Genomic DNA, 19,519 nt, shown 5'->3' on the forward strand with positions numbered 1-19,519 from the left:
GTCATCCGTTTGTTACTATGCCATCTCGAGTAAGCCATTGTCACTCTTTGCTTTTCTTGCCGTCTGTGAAAAGGGCTTGTAGGGGTTGTGCAGGGTGGCGGAATGGGTTTCCCACTTGTGTGACAGGTGATGCTTGCAGCGCTGTCCTGGCTGGGGCCATGGTTCTAGTGACTTCCCCATTGTGTTTCTTTCAGGTTGCTTTCAGCTATGTAACATTTTTCGATCCCATGAAATGGAAATTGACCAGTGCTTGCTGGAGTCCCTCCCCCTGGGCCAGCGGCAGCGGCTGGTGAAACGCATGCGCTGTGAACAAGTCAAAGCTTACTATGAAAGGGAGAAGGCTTTTCAGAAGCAGGAGGGGCTCCTGAAAAGGCTGAAGCATGGGAGGACTCAGAAAGTTCATTTTAACCTTGCTGACATGCTGCAGGACGCAATCATCCACCACGATGACAAAGAAGGTAAGGACATCAAGAAAATCCTTTTCTGACATGGCGTTTCATATTTTCTGTATGTTGTTTTTTGATGAGGAAGTGGGAGATAGAACTTCTTTTAAATATGAGAGGTTTCTTTTAACTGCCTGAAATAAGTAAGAAAAAAATGCTCTTTCCCATAAACATAGTTAAAATTCCCAAGTCTCCTAGTAAAGATGGAAAAAACGCAAAATTTTGATGAACTGGTTGTATGTGTTTTTTGTTTGTTTGTTTTTTGCTCTTTCGGGTGGCACCTGCAGCACATGGAGGCTGCCAGACTAGGGGTCGAATTGGAGCTGTTGCTGCCGGCCTACACCACAGCCACAGCAACGCCAGATCCGAGCTGTGTCTGCAACTTACACCACAGCTCACAGCAACACTGGATCCTTAACCCAATGAGTGGGGCCAGGGATCGAACCCCAGTCCTCATGGATCCTAGTCGGGTTCGTTACTACTGAGCCACAACGGGAACTCCTGGTTGTATGCTTTTCGTAAGTAAGAATTACCTATCCGTAAAGCAAGTGGTTTCCTTGCAGATTGTTCATTCAGATTGTTCATGAACTTTGTTCACTGTTCAGGAGGCTGGCAAGTCCGAGACTGAGATGCTGGCCAAGTTCTCTGTGCGGGCTCTCTTCCTGGCTCGCGGACGGCTGCCTTTTTCCTGTGCCCTCGGGAGATGGGGAGAGAGAACGCCCCTGTCTCTCTTTTCGTGTAAGGGTACTAGCCTCATTATGGGGCTCTATCCTCATCCAAACCTAACTACCTCCCAGGGGCCCCCGAATCCTCAATTCTTCACATTGCGGGTCTTTAATATGTGAGTCTGGGGTGGGGCATAAAAATTGAGCCCATAGCAGATGGCCTATTCACGCTATACCTGGAGCTGATTCAAGCACGAGTTATCTCTCTTTATCTCCCACTTCTTTTGGGTCTCTGATCCACCTTAGAAAATTCCACCTGGGTACCGATATAGCTTACTCTGTCAGGGAAAAATATTAATTTTCTTGCAAATTAAAAAAATAAATTGCACTGTAAAGTCAAGGAACCTCTTTAAAGGCATTGAAACGCATGTTTTATTTCTTCTGGAAATGATGTATCCAGGAAAATATTCTCACTCAGTCATAGTAGTCGTATTTTCATTTATTTTTAAGCTACCTAAGGTGTCCGATGTATACGTTTATACAATTGAGACAGTAAAAAATGCTTTCATGAGAAAAACTCTTTCCACTAAAATTATTGTTAAACACTTTGCAGAGTTTGTATTTGTGGAAGTTACTTTATCTTCTATTTCCAAGTTCTTGCCTTGAGTTACTGAGTATAAAGGATCAAACAGACGCTTTCTCAACGGATATGTTATTTGCACTAAAGTTTGTGTTATGCTGTGGACAAGCGATTCAGGGATTTTTGTTTAGCTTTCTAAATGTTGTATTTTTGTAAGTGTAAATTTAGTATCTTCAACACTCTATTGTTCTTTTCTGGGAGCTGTTGATTTTTTTAGGGCCTAATCTGCCACTTTAATGTTCTGCATCAGTCTAAAATGTGTTCAACAGCTCTTTTCCATCTAGAAAGGAACATTTGTTCTAAATTTTCTTAAGGGTTTTAAGTCAGAGTTGAATTTGTTTGAGTTGTACCACATTAGGAAAAGGTGGTGGAGGGGAAGTGTCTTTATGCAGAGAAGATTAAAATGGGAACGAAATTCCTCTGTTTGAATTGTCACTCCCAAATATCAGCTTGTCTTTCCTAATTAGTCCACAATATGTTTTTGCTGAAAGTAGTATAAGTGGCGATGTCTTTATTATGCTTTTATTATTTAGCATTCTACCAATATTTTCTTTTCTTCTCTTTTTTCTTTTATGGTCTTTTTGTCTTTTAGGGCCATGCCTGCAGCATATGGAGGTTCCCAGGCTAGGGAGCTAAAGCCACCGGCCACAGCCATGGCAACACAGGATCTGAGCAGCGTCTGCAACCTACACCACAGCTCACGGCAACAACAGATCCTTAACCCACTGAGTGAGGCCAGGGATCGAACCCGCATCCTCATGGATGCTAGTCGTGTTTGTTAACCACTGAGTCATGATGGGAACTCCTCTACCAATGTTTTCAGCACTGTCTGTGCTTTATGTGATTTTGGTAATTTGATTCTCTCAACAGCCATATTCAGTAGGTAGGCTCTTCTTCCCATTGTAGAGTGAGCCTTGGAACCAATTACCATCTCAGGTCTACTTAAGCTTCAAAGCCATGTTTTGGTTCATAATACCACACTGTCTCTCAAGTCGATTCCTTTTTGTTAAACCATCTTACTGAGGTACATTTGACATAGAAGAAGTTGTACATAATTGATACATATGATCTGATACGTTGGAACTAAGTATATACCTGAGAAGCCATCACCAGACTGCAGGCCATAAACGCATCCATCCTCTCCAAGAGTTTTCTTCTACGCGCTTAATTTTTTAAGTTAGTTTTTCTCTTCTGTGGTAAGAGCACTTGATATGTCACCCCTCAAGTTTATTTCTGATAGTAAATTGAGCTAAACCAGCAACTCCATAAGTTGATTTGCTTCCTCTGCTCTTGTCAGCATGGCTATAGACCTGGAATGTCAAACTTCACTTATATCTCCATTTTACTTAAAATTCTGAGAACTCACCTGGGAAAAAAGGAAACTGTCAAATTACAGCAATGTGACCCTCTGTTTCTTTCTGCTGTTTCTCCAGCCCTTGGTCCTCAGCTTCTGGTGGGCTCTGGTCTGAGGTCCACGGCTCAGAGCTCTGACGTTTACTCTGCTCTTTCTATCCATCCTCCCCGCAAGGCTTCACCTTCACCCACTCTGATGATTTCCCAGGTCCCATCTAGACCTTTTGCCTCAGCTCCAGACTCCACCCTTCTGATCGTCTTAACGTCTTTAACTTATTAGGTATAAAACTGAGTATTTATCCCCATGTTTTTGCCCACACCAAAACTTCCCAACTCTTTTCTATTTCCATTAATGTCAGCACCATTCCCTTGGTCTTCTGGCCCAGATACCTCGAGGTCATGTTGATTTAGTTGCCCATTTGTAAAGAGCTGTACCTCCCCTGAGTAATTTATGGGAGGCATCAGCTGTGTGTCTCTTTTCCAGAGCTCTCCAAGAATAAGCCCGGAATGCAATGAATGCTTCTCTATACTGGATGATCTACGGAAAGGCTGAGCATTTCCTTACGTAGAATTTCATAAGTAAATCATTAAGACCGAATGTGAAATCTTGGGTCAAAGAGTACGTTTCCTGTATGTCTCAAGTGTGTATGTGTGAGAAGTGAAAGGAAACCGCAGTTAACTTAGAGCTCAAGAGTACTTAGCCCAGCCCTTTCTTGCATTTACTAGATTGGCACGGAAGTATGAATTGGTTGGTTGCCGCATAAACTTACTCAACTTTTAAACTTTAAAAATTTATCTAAGATGTGTATGTACGTATTTAGTAGACATCTATACTACTCTAGTATATCTAGTGTATAAATGAAGAAGGAGCCAGTTATAACTTTTCACCTCTACCATCTAATGATGCCCTTTATGAAGATGAGCCCTGTGCTCTGGCACTCTTTCCCCAGTGGGAGCTGTGGATTTCTACCAAATGTAGCCTCACTCTCCCTCCCTAACCTCCCCATCACCAGGTGCACAAACAGGCAGGGAGAAAATGTTACAATCCATCAGCAAATTTAGGCTGATACCTAGAGGAATCGATACCAAGACTCTGCCACCTTTAGAATGGTGATCAAATCCGGGAGTAGGTACCCATCCTTGTTCCCTCCTAGCATTCATTACGAACAAAATAGGGCGAGATGTGTGTTAAGCCCTCTCAAGGATAACTATGTCTGAAACTCAAAAATAGGCGTATATACCTGACATGACTGTAGGTGGACCCTCCCCCCAAAAGAGTTGGATTCAACCAGTATGGACGTCTTGGGTATTAGAGAGGTGGGGTTATAAAGCAAATGGAAAGCATCCTCTCGGCTTTAAGGAAGAAATAGGAGAGATGAATGTTCCCCATGGAAAGACATAACAATATACTGTTGTCTGCATCTTCCACATTCCAGAGCAGTACCAGGCTTGGGCAAAGGGAAAGGGCAGGTCTGTCAGAAGCATCCCTATCTTGTTAAATTCACAGTGATACGGGAACAGACATCCTCTGAGCTAAGCATGAATCTGTTCCTCTAACCTGACAGAGGAGGGAGAAGATGTGGAAAGATGTAGCTCAGATAAGATGTTTTCTGAAGCAGACACGGGAACAAAAGGACCACGTCTAGATACCAGAGAAAGGGGTGAGCCTTTCGGGTCCAGGTCTCTGTTTCCATCAGAGAGATGGAAGGATGAGTGTGTTTCGCTTGGGTACACGCTGAATCTAGCAACCCTGGGGCATAACTCTGGAATGTCACAGAGCTAATCACTGGACTATGATGCTTTCGACTAATAGGTAACAGCTGCTGGGTAATTAAAGGTGCCCATTTAAAGACTGGTTATAAAATCATAAATAGCTGGAAATTAAGTGCACTTAAATTCTGTGGGAGTCTGTGTGGATTTAATGAGAGACTTAATATTTCACCAATACCAAATTCATAGTCCTAAGAAGTATTAATTATTTTCACTGCTTGCTATGTAGTTCCAGCTTTACCAGGTACTGAGAGTATTGAGAGAAATGGAGAATGTGCTTCATAAGCACCTGTAATCTAGGTGGAAAGATACACTGTTCTTTAAAAACCAAACTAGAAATCCATGCGGAAGGAATGGCAGTGGGCATTTGTTGAGAAGGGATCAAGGGTTTTAACTCTGCATTTGGGGGGAATGAGTTGGAACCCAACCCTAGTACTCAGGAGTTGGGTTTCTCTGGCCAGGGCACTTTCTGTGTCTCACCTTGCTGTTCTGCAAATGAAGCTGAGATGGAGATGCCCATCTCTCGTAAGTGGCTGGAGGATTGGTTACATCATACATGCAAAGAACGTACGTCTGTCATGTATTCCCACTCGCATAATAATTGTCAGCTCTGGTATGATCTGAAAGGGAATGAAGGGACAGTGTTGTTGGAGGTCCCGTCGTGGCTCGGTGGTAACCAGCAGGTCTGTGTTTAAGGCAGTTACGAATCTTCACATTCCCAGGGTTCACGTGGCCACCCCTTTTCTCCTCCAGACAGTGATTAAGGGCTTTTCCCGGTTATCCAGAGGAATGGCGATATGCCGGCAAAAGCATCCACATGGCGGCGTGAGCATGAAGGCAGAAGCTAATTTTTTAGGTTTTATTCCTTTTTAAGAAATCATTTTCTGGAGTTCCCGTCGTGGCGCAGTGGTTAACGAATACGACTAGGAACCATGAGGTTGCGGGTTCGGTCCCTGCCCTTGCTCAGTGGGTTAACGATCCGGCGTTGCCGTGAGCTGTGGTGTAGGTTACAGACGCGGCTCGGATCCCGAGTTGCTGTGGCTCCGGCGTAGGCTGGCAGCTACAACTCCGATTCGACCCCTAGCCTGGGAACCTCCATATGCTGCAGGAGCGGCCCAAAGAAATAACAAAAAAAAAGACAAAAAAAAATCATTTTCTTATATCAAGATAAGGAAGACTGTGGAAGGGACATATTGGATTAAGAAGCACATTAAAAAGCTTAACCCAGTGGTTTTCATGTTTGAGGGATGAGGAAGGCAGGTTCTGGGTTCTGGCAGGTCCAATACTTCCTTGCCTCCTGGTGGTACAGTCTCACCCACCCGAGTCAATGCCTTATTCCATCGGCTGGTACCATTTAGACCTGCTCTCTGAGGACAAAGGTGAATGTCTAATGAGAATTCATGGGAGAACCTGAAATCTCTCATTTCTCGTGCTGCATACTCTCAAGTTTTAATTAAATTGAAACCGAAAAAACCCAAACGTGAAGTCCCTGAATTCATGCTGCGGCTAGGTCTTCAATCCCTCACATATTACACAGCGCCGCTGCCGCTGGTATAAACCAAGAGTTCTCTGGTGCATTGTGCTCAGAACAGTCTAGGAAAAAAGAAAAAAAAAAATGACCAGTAATTTTCTGTACGAAAAAGGCACAATCCGTCAGAGGCCCAGACTGCTGCCGAGGACCCCAGAGCTGTGGCACCACAGTCTGTGGATCAGACTTGCTTTTGACAGGACGGTGATCCTACATTCCAGGCAAAATGTTTTACAGGGAACACGTGGATTCGCCATTTATCAGAGAGGTTGCTTAGTGCGGGCATGGACGGAACAGAGTCTATCAGTGGAGTTTTTTCCCGAGGTTTGTCAATACACAGACAGCTCTTAGGAAATGGACACTCACCAATGCCGTTTTGTAAAACAGCACGTCGGCAGCAAGGGCCAGACTCACCCCGCAGGCCCGCTCCCTCTGGCTTTCTCAAGGTCATCATTCTTCTGGTCCCCCCCTTCCTTTTCTGCAGCACAGGCTTATTTGCCTGGGCGGGGGGGCAGCGGGAAACACATGCTGTAATATTTTTCCAAGTCAAAAGAAAAGTCAGAACCAAAACTAAACCGTGTCGCGGTCACTTCCTGGGTTGCTTTATGACCAGAACTTGTGAGAAGGTGTCCACACACACCGTTTCCTTCTCTCTCCGGTGTCTCCTTGAAAACATTCCTATGAAGCTTTGTCCCCTCGATTCCACCAAGCCTGCGACCTGCTTTGTCTCGGGTCTCCTTCTTGCCCAGCGTGGTGGGGATGGTTTGGGTCCCCACCTGGGCCACTGGTGCGAGCAGGTGTCATCCTTCGTCCTGCCTCGCTTCCTGGGCGTCTGGACCTTTCTCTCTCTCTCCTTGGTCCTCTCGCTGCCTCGCTGGTTCCGCTTTCCCAGGCCTCTTTGCAGGTGGCTCTTCCACTTCCCAGGCGTTGACTTCTGTGGCCCCCCCGAGACTTTCGAGATCTTTTGCAGTCACCCTCCCCCTCCAGGAAGTCACCTTCCGTGCCGTGTGTGTTCTGCGGTCCCTGATTTCTCCCCCAGCCAACCTGTTCCCGGGACGTTGGACTTCCTACAGCATGTCTGTGGCATCCTGGGCCACCTGCCCACCCGTCACTCTTGGCTTTCCCTGATGAGACAGCCTCCTCCCATCTTCCTAACTCCGTCAATTGCTCCACTCCACCCAGGGTTCATGGCCAACGCGTTGGTGTCTTTCTCGACTCCTGTCTTTCTCCCTTACCCCTCCTGTGATCCACGAGCACATTCTGCCGGCTCTGCCTCCAAAGAGGGTTCATAACCAGATCCCCTGGCAGCACTCCCGTGCCTCTCCCTCTAAGCCCGCATCATCTCTGGCCGGGATTATTGCAATAGCATCACCTTGCTAAGTCTATTTTCCAGAAGCCAGAATCGTCTTTCTTACACCTGTGTCATGTTTAGCGCCCCTCTCTGTGTACCTGTTTTCAGTGGCGTCCAGTCTCACTAATAAAGGATATCTGAAACCCTTCCCATGGGCAAGAAGATCTTGCAAACTCTGGCCCCCGTCCTGCCCCACCCCGGCCAGTTTCCTGATGTCATCTTCTCCCATTTTCCTCCCACATTCCCTTCCTGAGCCCCTCTGGCCTTCTCACCTGCCCCCCTAAATGCCACAGCTGCTCCTACCCCAGGGCCTTTGCACCTCTTGCTCTAGTTCTGCATGGCTCCTTCGTTTGGCCCCTCCAGCTCTCGAATAAAATGTCCCCAGGTCAGAGAGGCTTCCTCTGACCCTCTGGCCTGAAGCAGTGTCTCCCCGTCCCTCCCACCCTGTCCACTCGCTGAGCTTTCCTCTTCGTCCCTACTCATCCTCCTGCAGCACTTTCCATGTTTGTGTCTGTCTTCTCCCAGGGGAACGGTGGGCCAGGCGGGCGTCAGCTTTCTTTGTTTCACTCATGGCTGTTGCTGCAGCTTCTAGAACACTGTCCTGCACAAAGCAGGTTAACTATAAACATGCACGTAGTGCATAAAGAAAGGAGCACGGCCTCTCCCTAGATTCTCTCTTCAAGTCCCACTTCTCCCACGTCGCCACCGCCTCTACCTGGCTGTGTCCCCACCGCCTCTAGACTGGGGTCATGCACGGGTCACCTTGTCTGCAGCTTTGTCCTTCCGACCCCTTCACTATACACAAGCCGGGATCGTCTGAAACACAAGCATAATCCTCCCTCTTTGCTTCCAAAACCTTTTAATAGGATACTTTCCAAACCTGTTTCAGGTGACGGGTCCTCACTGATCTTCTCAGTTCCGCCCCCTTCCCTCACCCCATCCCACACCAGCACCTCCCACCTACTGGGATGGCTCTGCATCTCAGCTTTTGCTGTCTCACATCTAGACTTGGGAGACTCTAGTCCCACCCCCACCCCAGCCCCAGCCCTTTCTGTCTGGATAATTCCCACTCATCCTTCAGCTCCCAGTTTATTTCTAAACTCCAACAGCGTTCCCATTGTGGCTCAGAAGTAATGAACCAGACTAGGGTCCATGAGGATGCGGGTTTGATCCTGAGTCTCCATCAGTGGGTTAAGGATCCGGTGTCGCCATGAGTTGCGGCGCAGGCCAGCAGCTGCAGCTCTGATTTAACCCCTAGCCTAGAAACTTCCATATGCCACGGGTTCGGCCCTAAAAAGACAAATAAAATAAAATAAAATTAAATTAAAAAAACCCCCATCAAGCCTCAGGGCACTTCCTCTGAGAAGCCACCCCTGCGTGCCCAGGCCAGCCCCCAGAACAGCTCCCCTGCATGCCAGCCCCCATCACAGGACATAGTATGGCCTTGCATGTTGGCGTCTCTGCATCCAGAGGTCACAGCAGGTCCCATGACAGCAAGCGCCTGGTCCCTGTTTCTCATCATTGCATCCCAGAACCTGACACGATGTGGTGGCACCCCTGTGATATGTTATATTTTGCATATTTATTTTGCAAGTTGCCATAAGATAGCTCCACGTGGCTCTAGCTTCTGTACCATGTAGAGGCCAGCAGCTCTCTTTGTCTTATTGGATGTTGAGTTGTCATCTGTCTAGTCTAGTCCAGGGTTTGCTGAAACAGCCACGGTCCGTGTATACAGCATCTGGATGAACCTCTCCGGAACTCTGGGATGCACGACAGGCTGTGCAGAGTTTGGTGGTTTGTTGTTGGGGTATTATCCAAGTAGAGAGAAAGCAAAATTCCTACGATGAGCCCAATCAAAAATACCTTCAAAGGTACCTTGAAGCACTTCAGAATCCAACTATTATGTTTCTAGTTCGTATATTCATACGGGGAACTGGTTCTCCTGTGACCCCAGGAGAAGGTGGGATGTTGGAAAAACCCCAAACACTCCCATGATCACTTCACCCCTTGTGGGCCCCCCAGCAGATCTGCTCTGTAGACATGACCTGATTGATTGCATGGGGCAAGTTCACGGCTTCATTGGAAGCCCAGACTCTATGTATTAATGGTGTTGTAGCTTATATTGTGCCTTTATATAATGATTTCTTTCTTCTTCTTCTTTCTTTCTTTCTTTCTTTCTTTCTTTCTTTCTTTCTTTCTTTCTTTCTTTCTTTCTTTCTTCCTTCCTTCCTTCCTTCCTTCCTTCCTTCCTTCCTTCCTTCCTTCCCTCCTTCCTCTTTCTTTTTTCTTTCTTTCCTTTCTTCTTTTTGTCTTTTTGGGGCCACACCCATGGCATATGAAGATTCCCAGGCTAGGGATCAAATTGGAGCCACAGCTGCCAGCCTAAACCACAGCCACCAGCCTCCACCACAGCCACAGCCATGCCAGATCCGAGCTGCGTCTGTGACCTACACCATAGCTCATGGCAACGCTGGATCCTTAACCCACTGAGCGAGGCCAGGGATCGAACCCTCATCCTTGTGCATACTAGTGGAGTTCACTACCACAGAGCCATGATGGGAGCTCCTGTATAATGATTTCTTATCACAGTTCATAATGACAGTGATTTTTCCTATAATCTCGGTGGTCACCGACAAATCCTTATATGAAGGGTATTTATCAATGGCATTCTTGAATCGAAAGTGTCAAATGTCTCCTCTTGTGACCTTTGGTCTCTTCCATGGGTAATTGTCAAAGTTGAATTTCCAAAGTCTGGTCACTACTCTAATTTTTCCTCTTGCGGTTTAAATGAGGGAAATCACATGGGCAACTTAAACTGCTTATGCCCAACGCTGCTCTGCTTTCCTTCATCCCCACCTCCTTTGCTCAGAAAAATGCCCCCCCACCCCTCACACGCCCATTTGCCAACGTATAGTGGGTTTTCCCAGCATCTCCCCTCTGAAGCCCCATAGTTACAGTTGATGTTTTCCGTCTAAACTGAGCTTGAGCGTTTATCATCCCCTTTCCAGAGTCCACTCGTGAATTTCAGTAAAAGGGTCTGTCCCCGAATCTGCGTTTTGTTCAGTTGCCTAAAAGGCTGTTCACAGTTTTTACGTCCCTTCGCCCTTTCTCTGTTGCCATCTCTTCACGTCTGCTGCTGAGCAGGCTCTCATTCATTCATGCATTTATTTGTTAACTCACCAAACGGCTCTTTTTATTGCATGTACGTGCCCAGGAGGGCCTTAAATGCTAAGAAGGGGTTGCCAGGGAGCCAAAGCAGGTGGTGTCCTTGACCGATGGAGCTTTGGATCCAGGAGAATTTACCCCCTTGGTCTGGTTTTTCTACGCTTTCTCTGCTTTCACCTTTTCTTTCCTCAAGATGTGTGTATGTCTCTTGAGGCTTTCTCTGATCTGTCTCTATCTCTGTCTATCTGTTGAGGTTCTGAAGCTATCCAGGTGCTCTTTGTTTCTCTAAGTTTTGAACAGAGCGGTAGGAATGAAGATGAGCGTTTCACAGGCTTTCTCCCTATAGCTCAGCGACTCCGCACGGCCCTCCATCCTTTCATTATTCGGATATTACGTTGCCATTCTCTGTTTTGTGTACGATGCTACCACGATGCTACCCCAGGAGTGGTCCCCCCCCACACACACCTGGGAGCTTGTCGGAAGCACAGATCAGCAGGTGCCAGTCCAGACTTGCTGAATCCGAGGCTCTGGGTGGGAGCAGGAAGCTGTGTTTGAGCAAACCCTGCAGGTGGTTCCCAGGTGTGTGAACTTCTAGTCGATTCTAGAGGTTCCCACCTGGGCATGGTTGTCACCTTTACTCTGGGGAGTCTCTGAAATGCTCGGTCCAGGGGACAGAGATGCTGAACATCACACAGCCCATGGGGCAGTGGCAAACAGTGTCCTGTCTCAGTTGCCCCCGTTGACCCTGTGGAGAGCCTGCTGAATCTGCTCTGACAGCTGCTCCCGGACCCCGTGTATTAGGGCTGCCCTCCTGTCTTGCCTAGTGTTTTCACTTTGTGTCTTATATCTAGTCATCGTTCAGGGCTTGAGTTAAGTCATCTTCCCTGATTTCCGACGCTGAAATGGTATTTCTCCTTGGCCATCCCATGATGCCACCTCCTTGGCATTTCATTCGTGGCTCTCGAATTCGCTCACCTCTATCCTACTATCCTTCTGGATATAAATGTCTCATCTTCCCTATTCTGTGCGGTTCAAGACGAGGTTATGTTCTCCTTGACTTTCTGTCCCAAGAGGTCGCTGTCCTCATGGATCAGAGGAGAACCCCCCCTGCCTTCCTTTTTCTGTGCAGCAGCCCCGGAGCACAGGAATACAGAGCCTTATGGACTGGCTTAGCTATGTCTGGAAAGATGAAATAAAGAAAAAAGGAAAACCACGCAGATTACAACCCTGGCCAAACCCTCATGAGAAGCACCTACAAGCAGGAAATCTGTGTCTGATCAATGGGCTGCTGCAGGCAGAATTGCTGCCTGAAATAAAAAGCGCTAGTTCCACTGCCCTCCAGCTGTGTGATTCTAGAAGCTGGTTTTTTTTTTTTTTTTTGAATACTCTGGGCAACGTAGATCTATATCTTTCACAGTTGACACTGATTTGATAAGAAAACAAGATTACTTCTGGTTGAATTTCAGAAACATAAGACTGGATGTGAAACCTGAGAATCCTGAGTGTTGATCCTCTGAAATTCCTTTCCCACTGGGACAAAGGGGAGGGAGCAGCTGGTTTTCTGCCTCTGCAAACTCTGGAGAAGCCAGGCTGGATTGCCTTCCTCAAAGCTGCCAAAGCGTGTGCGACCTGGATGGCAAGGGGGTGAAACCTGGCGGGCTTCTTTTCCTTCTTTTCACCTTGCGGGGTTGTCTGAGGGACAAACAGGTGTTATGTGCATCTCCTTGGGCCTCCATAGCAGTAGGCTCCGGACTGGGTGCTTTGTAAAAATTAAGGAAAATACTTTTTTAAAAAATTTTATTGAAGTAGAGTTGATGCGCAATGTTCTGAGAATTTCTGCTGAAAAGCAAAGTGATTCGGTTCTCTGTGTTCACACATCCATTCTTTTTCAGATTCTTTTCCCATGTAGATGATCACAAAAGATGGGGGAGACAGACTGGGGGCTTTAAACACCTGAGATTAATTTTCTCACAGTTCAGATCAAGGCACGAGCTGCTTTGGTGTCTGGTGAGAGCGCTCCTCCCAGTGGCAGCAGCGTGTGGATGGCCGGCTGCTCACCTGGCCTCCCTTGGTGCCCACGGGGAAGTGAGCTCTCTGCTCTGTGTTCTTAAAAGGGCACCAATCCTATAGGATCAGGGCCCCACCCTTCTGGCCTCATTTAACTTTAATTACCTCCTTAAAAGCCCCATCTCCAAATGCGGTCGTATTGAGTGGTAGGACTGCAACATGTAGGTTTGGGGAGGACACCGTTCCATTCATAAATGATGTATTTTGGTTGAATTCTCATTTCAAGGAGACTGTGTTACCTTGGGGCCATTGGAAGTGGATACGAGATGAAATTAGATGTGCAGGGACGGACCAGCAGCGAGGAGAAAGAGGGCAGAGCCCCGAGGCAGCTGGGGTAGGCTTGCGTGATGCTGGTGTGGCCCCAGTTGTGTTAGTGAGCTTAGGCTGCCCCAGCAAAGGACCACAGGTGGAGCGCCCTAAACAGAACTGCATTTCTCACAGTCCTGAGGGCTGGAAATCCCAGATCAAGGGGTCAGCAGGTTCCCTTATTTCTGACACTGTCCCTGGCTTGCAGATGGCCACCTCACTGGGTCCTCAAGCCGTCATCCCTCCACCCCAGCGTGTCTGAATCCCAATCTCCTCTTCTTATAACAGCGCCTGTCGTATTGGATTAGGGTCCCTCTCATGACCTTGTTTAACCTTCATCACCTCTTTAGGGACCCTTTTTCCAAGTACAGTCACAGTCTGGGCTACTGAGGGCTTAAGACTTCTACATATGAATTTTGAGAGACACAATGCAACTTCTAACGCCAGGGAAGAGGAGAAGGAAGCAGAGGTTGGCAGGAAAAGTTGTAGGAATTGGTGGAAAAAGTTGTCACATGGTCCTAAGAAAATTCTCTACGAGGCTGATGAGTAGTTCTTTGGTCAGAGCTGTTTCTGGGAGGTGGCATGTTTAGGGGTGGACCAGCAGCAGTGAGTACCCTGTCGCACATTCTCGTCTGAGAAGCACGGCCCCCGTGTCATTTAGATACAGGAGGTGGGACCTGTCATGCTTCTTGCCCCTGGCGTTCTGAATAGACATCTCCGTAGACACGGAAAAGCCTCTGTCACGTGTTAAAAGGAAGTAAGCCAGATTTTTAAGATCCAAGCCTAGAAGACTCCCATCAAGAATAGAGATTCAGGAGTTCCCGTCGTGGTTCAGCAGTAATGAACCCGACTAGTGTCCATGAGGATGTGGTTCGATCCCTGGCCTCGTTCAGTAGGTTAAGGGTTCGGAGTTGCCATGAGCTATGGGGTAGGTCGGAGATGTGGCTCCTATCTTGCGTTGCTGTGGCTGGGGTGTAGGCCAGCAGCTGCAGCTTCAGTTTGACCCCTAGCCTGGGAATGATCATATGCTGCAGGTGCAGCCCTAAAAAGTGAAAAGGAAGGAAAGAAAGGAAGGAAGGAAGGAAGAAAGAAAGAAAGGACATTCAGATAATAATGTGAAGCTAGGAACTGCCGTCAACCTCATAAGGTGAAGCAAAATGAAATAAGGCACATTGTCCCCTAATATGACCAGGGTCTGCTCCAGGAGACAGAGCAAAAACAGACCTAGGATTCTGAATATTGTAATTCGGAATCAGAAGGAGGGATGGCAGGTATTGCTACAGGTTGTTGAAGGCCTACACCAAAGAGAAAACCAAGTTAAAGATGCGGTGAGATGTTGGCATCAAAGTAATCCCCTACATTTTTATTTTCACTCATGGAAAGCCCTAACTTCCTGACATTGTATGAAATCAATGCCAGAAGTTATCAAGCAGAGAACTGGCAGCACTTTGTCTGGGATGATTTGGTTGTTTATTTGGATATCCAAGAGCCTGGCGGCAGGGTCGTGACGAGATGAGGTACATTAACTGTACACCGTCTGCTGCTTCCAGGAGTAGAATCAGTTTGCTGGGAAGGACATGGAGGTCGTATGCTGTGGGGGGTTCAACCAGACGGGAACACCCAAGGCCAGGTAGCATCTCAGAAGGATGCTGCTTATCCCACCTGCCAACACTGGTCCTGTGACTTGTTTATGAATCTCATGTCTGGCCACTTCTGTAGGTTGATCTTATGAAATGCCAACGCTTAACTGTTTTTCACCAAGAATAGCTGCCAGGTTTATGTGGTCCAACCTTGGTTTCGTTGCTGCTTTTCAAATTATAAAGGGAGTTACATCACTTCAGGCTGAGTCTGGTAACATAGTGAATGATTCTACACTGTGGAAGAAGACGCTGAAGCTCAGGCACGCACTGCCTTAAGCAGAGGTATATACACAGCAAAACACCCCTGCAAGATAAATCCAGCTCCTCCGTGGAGTTGCTGGACTGACAAGTGTTTACTCCTATGGTTTGATAAACAGCTGTGGCAAAAGTGGTAGTTAAGTCCCTCACCTGGCTATGGCCTCAGGTTTGGGGGGCCCTAGATAATTATAATAATTGCGTAGACTCTTCTGCGAAATCAGTGTTGACGCTTTCTTCTCATGGAAGCACATCAGCCTGGGCGTTTCTTCCTGGAACCTCAGGCCCTGGTGCCGTTACACAACCCCCAGGGTTCAGAATTCCTGCTGCTTTCTAGGAGCTTGCGTTCATCCATTCAAAACCAGTTATTTTCAGGCTACTTGCGTTTCCAAAATTTATAGCTGGGTGAGTGGAAAACACATCGAATGTAGAAAGAGAGCCGGAAAACAGTGGGATGGGTTTGAGTGACCGTAGTTCGTCCACCAACAGAAAAAGTAATAAGGGCAAATGTAAACTCCAAAGTACCAGTTACCTGCTTTGGGAGCTGTGGTTTGTTGTAATCATGCGATGAGCCAATTAATAAAATCAAGGACTGCATTAAGAGAAGCAGGATTTCTGAGACGAGAGAGGCAGAAGGCCTGGGTGATGTAATTTAATTTGGGGGCCTTGGTGCATTTAAATACAGAGAAACCCATCAGGACTTTGAGAGCTGTGAGGGGCCTGAAACCATTTGACACGAGGGAGAGGCAATGGGATGAAGGGAGTTTGACTCAGAGAAGCTCAGACAGGACAGAGAAGCTCAATTTCAGGTTTTGCCACGGAGAACGTATTCTTTTTATTTTTTATGTAAGTGTAGTTGATTGACAGTGTGTTGTGTCTGTTTCTGATACACAGCAAAGGGCTTCTGTCGTATGCATGCACACACTCCCTTTCCTATGTGGTCTCCTGTCACGTTCTATCCCAAGAGGTGGATGGAGTAGGACCTCGTTGCCTCTGCGAACCCCAAGCTCCCCGTCCATCCCTCTCCCTCCCCCTTCTTTCTGCTTGGCGACCTCAAGTCTGTCCTCCATGTCTGTGAGTCTGTCACTGTTTTGTAGAAGGGTCCTTGGGTGCCATGCTTTAGATCCCACATGCAAGTGATGTCATATGGTATTCGTCTCTTTCTATGACTTCTGGTGCCGTCGGTGTTTTTTCACTATGGCATCAGCTGGGTAGAGAAGGCCAGGGGTTTGAAACAGAACTGAGCTCCATGGAAGGAAGTGATTTGAAATATTCAGAAGAGACTACCTTGGGAGGTGGGGAAAAGTTGGCAGGTTAGCTAAAAACTCTCATTGCCGTGGTTTATTCATCTGTATAGCAGTATCTCCGTCATAGATGGGGTGAATATGAATCTGTAGTCTTATTAGCATAAGCTGCACCCCTTCTCATTATCATTTCGTACAAACTTGGATTGCTTGATCTTTAAAACGTCTCTTGATATCATCATGCTGTGATTCTGTAAGTTCTTTATATAAAAATAACCATGTGCCTGAGTGAGAACTACAGGCGCCGTAAAATTGCTCTCGGATCCTTGAAAATCTCAGGATCAAACCTCTCATGAGTTTAACTTCAAATACATATTACTTTCAGTCCAAAAGGAGAAATCAGCTTAGACACAGAACAGTCTCCTAACTCCTTCCTTTCTCTCGAACTTGCCATGCAGGTTGCCATTTGAGGGGGTTATGAAACTGTATAATTCTAGTAAAAGGCTTTCTGAAAATATGTCTTAGTAAAAAGATGATAAGTTTTGGAATCAGCGGTGTGTGCTATGCCTCTTTCTTGCTGGGTATTTGTCTAACTTGAAGGCATCATGCCAGTCAACTTAGCATTTTTGAGTTTTGAGGTGCCTACCAGTTAGATGGTGGTCATACGAGTTTATAAGCTTGTAAGGGTTGGACCATAGGCAGATACTAGTTAAATTGTAGCTGTCTTCTTCTTTTTTTTTTTTTTTGTCTTTTTGCCATTTCTTGGGCTGCTCCCGCAGCATATGGAGGTTCCCAGGCTAGGGGTCGAATCAGAGCCGTAGCCACCAGCCTACGCCGGAGCCACAGCAACACGGGATCTGAGCCGCATCTGCAACCTACACCACAGCTCACGGCAACGCTGGATCATTAACCCACTGAGCAAGGGCAGGGATCGAATCCGCAACCTCATGGTTCCTAGTCGGATTCATTAACCACTGCGCCACCACGGGAACTCCCTAGCTGTCTTCTTATTAACCTATCTAGGGATCGCTGAAAATGAGTATTATCATTATATTTATTATACCTCATAATTACTACAAGGAAGGTATGATTCAAATAGTGCCATAAAATACTGCAGTGGTTTTAAACTTTATAGATTATAAGCCTTAAGAACACAGAATGTTGATTGGCTGTTGGAAGTCAAACTGAATTTTATTTTCATGGTTTAAATGGCTTTCAAAACTGCTAGCCATGTCATAGTTCGTGACTTGATTTTTAAAATTTTATGTTACATCACAATTTTTATCACAGAGAACCTTTAAAAATAGACTGAGGATCATCGTAAATGTAGTTATTGCAAAAATGTGTGGGGTTTTTTTTGCCTTTAAATGTCACAAACAGACTTTTAAGACCATGCTAGTGAATTAATAGTTAATAATTTTAATAGGCCCCAGATTTTATGATGAGACTGTATTACATTAGTTAAAATAAATCCTTTTACTTGAAAGCTTCATAAAGATCTCTTAGTGAGTATCAGACATTTTTGATTGTTTTTGCAACGATTATATTTGGTTAAGAATTCAACAAACTTTCATTGTCAAAAGTGTATCTTTGTTAAACCCAGACAAATAACCCATATCCTTGCCTATTCTCTTTTTATTAACGGTCATTTCTTATAAAGTGGATGAACGCACACGTGCAAAGAATCTCTGAAATGTGAAAGATAAAAACACAATAGCAGCAAAGAGGAAAAGCTCCCCCAATGTGAAACTGAACTTGGAGACACCTCTGTAGCCAGCACAGCTCTAGGTGTTTCCTTTCGAGCAGAAAAGAACCAATTAATTGAGGAACGGTGAGACTAGCATGATATGGAAACAATCTCCAAAATGAGATTCTATATTGAACAACTTTGCAGTGGGGCCAGAGACTGTCCCTGTATTTTCACAGATTATGATGAATGATGGATGGGCCCAAGTGACTTTACCAAGTCTGTCCATGAGCCAGCTCTCGGCTCATTTTCCACAGTTTTCTCCAAATATTGTTTAAAACCCACATTTTTAAGTTTAGTAAGTCCAGCGCCTTCCACAAGATACGCTCCAAATCTGCTACTCTAAAGGTCAAGCCTCGTGCCTTGCGACAGGGGTACAATGCAGCACAGAACAGAAATGTCTTTGAGGAGCTTTTGTGAGGCTTCAGATGCTTGAGGAAGGTTTGGAAGGTGAAATGCACCAACAGTGACTCAGCCAGCTCTGTCCTTTCCTCAGCTTAGTCTTCTTTCCCTTATTTCTGCTCTCTTGCACAATGGTTAAAATAAATGCTGGCTCTTTTATTTGACAGGTGACTTACACCTTTTTTTCCCTCCTACTTCCAAATTCACTTTCTCTCCAAGAACTGGAAGGAGGGCTGCATGTGGATGTTGGACTCATTTGTTAACTAAAGTCCATTCTTTTTCATCATCTCTTGGTGGAAAATCATTCTTCTGGCATACATACCAATCTCATTGACTCTTCTCATTCATTTCCTTGGTTTTAGCCAGCCATAACTTAATGAACATCAATGATAAGTTGAAATAATATAGGAACCACCACCATATTGTCTTAATGTTTATGTTTGTGCCATTCTTATTCTGGATTGAATTGGCCAGGCCAGAGTTATTACAGATCTGGCTATTCTTGAATGATTATAATGATCTTCTCCCCGGTTTCTTTCTTTCTTTTTTTAACCATTAATTTTTGGATTTATTTATATATTTTTTCGTAAAATTTTTAAAAACTGTAATCAATTGTTATTTCCCCAGTACATTTTTTTCCTACTGTACAGCATGGTGACCCAGTTGCACATACATGTATACATTCTTTTTTCTCCCATTATCAGGCTCCATCATAAGTGGCTAGACATAGTTCCCAGTGCTACACAGCAGGATCTCATTGCTAATCCATTCCAAAGGCAATAGTTTGCATCTATTAACCCCAACCTCCCAATCCACCCTACTCCCTCCCCCTCCCCCTTGGCAACCATGAGTCTATTCTCCAAGTCCATGATTTTCTTTTCTGTGGAAAGGTTCACTTGTGCCGTATATTAGATCCCAGATATAAGTGATATCACATGGTATT

At 45.9% G+C, this 19,519-nt stretch overlaps 1 protein-coding gene across 1 annotated transcript in view; it reads left to right on the plus strand.

The window, feature by feature from the left end:
* Window positions 1-200: 200 nt before the first annotated feature.
* MYO16 (myosin XVI) overlaps window positions 201-19,519 on the plus strand; it is a 421,162-nt gene continuing 401,843 nt past the window's right edge. The window contains exon 1 of the mRNA XM_047756311.1: window positions 201-458. Coding sequence (XP_047612267.1) covers window positions 233-458 — 226 coding nt within the window. The 5' untranslated portion in view covers window positions 201-232. The remainder of the gene's footprint in view (window positions 459-19,519) is intronic.

This window comes from Phacochoerus africanus, chromosome 13, assembly GCF_016906955.1.
Source record: "Phacochoerus africanus isolate WHEZ1 chromosome 13, ROS_Pafr_v1, whole genome shotgun sequence".
Lineage (NCBI taxonomy): Eukaryota > Metazoa > Chordata > Mammalia > Artiodactyla > Suidae > Phacochoerus > Phacochoerus africanus.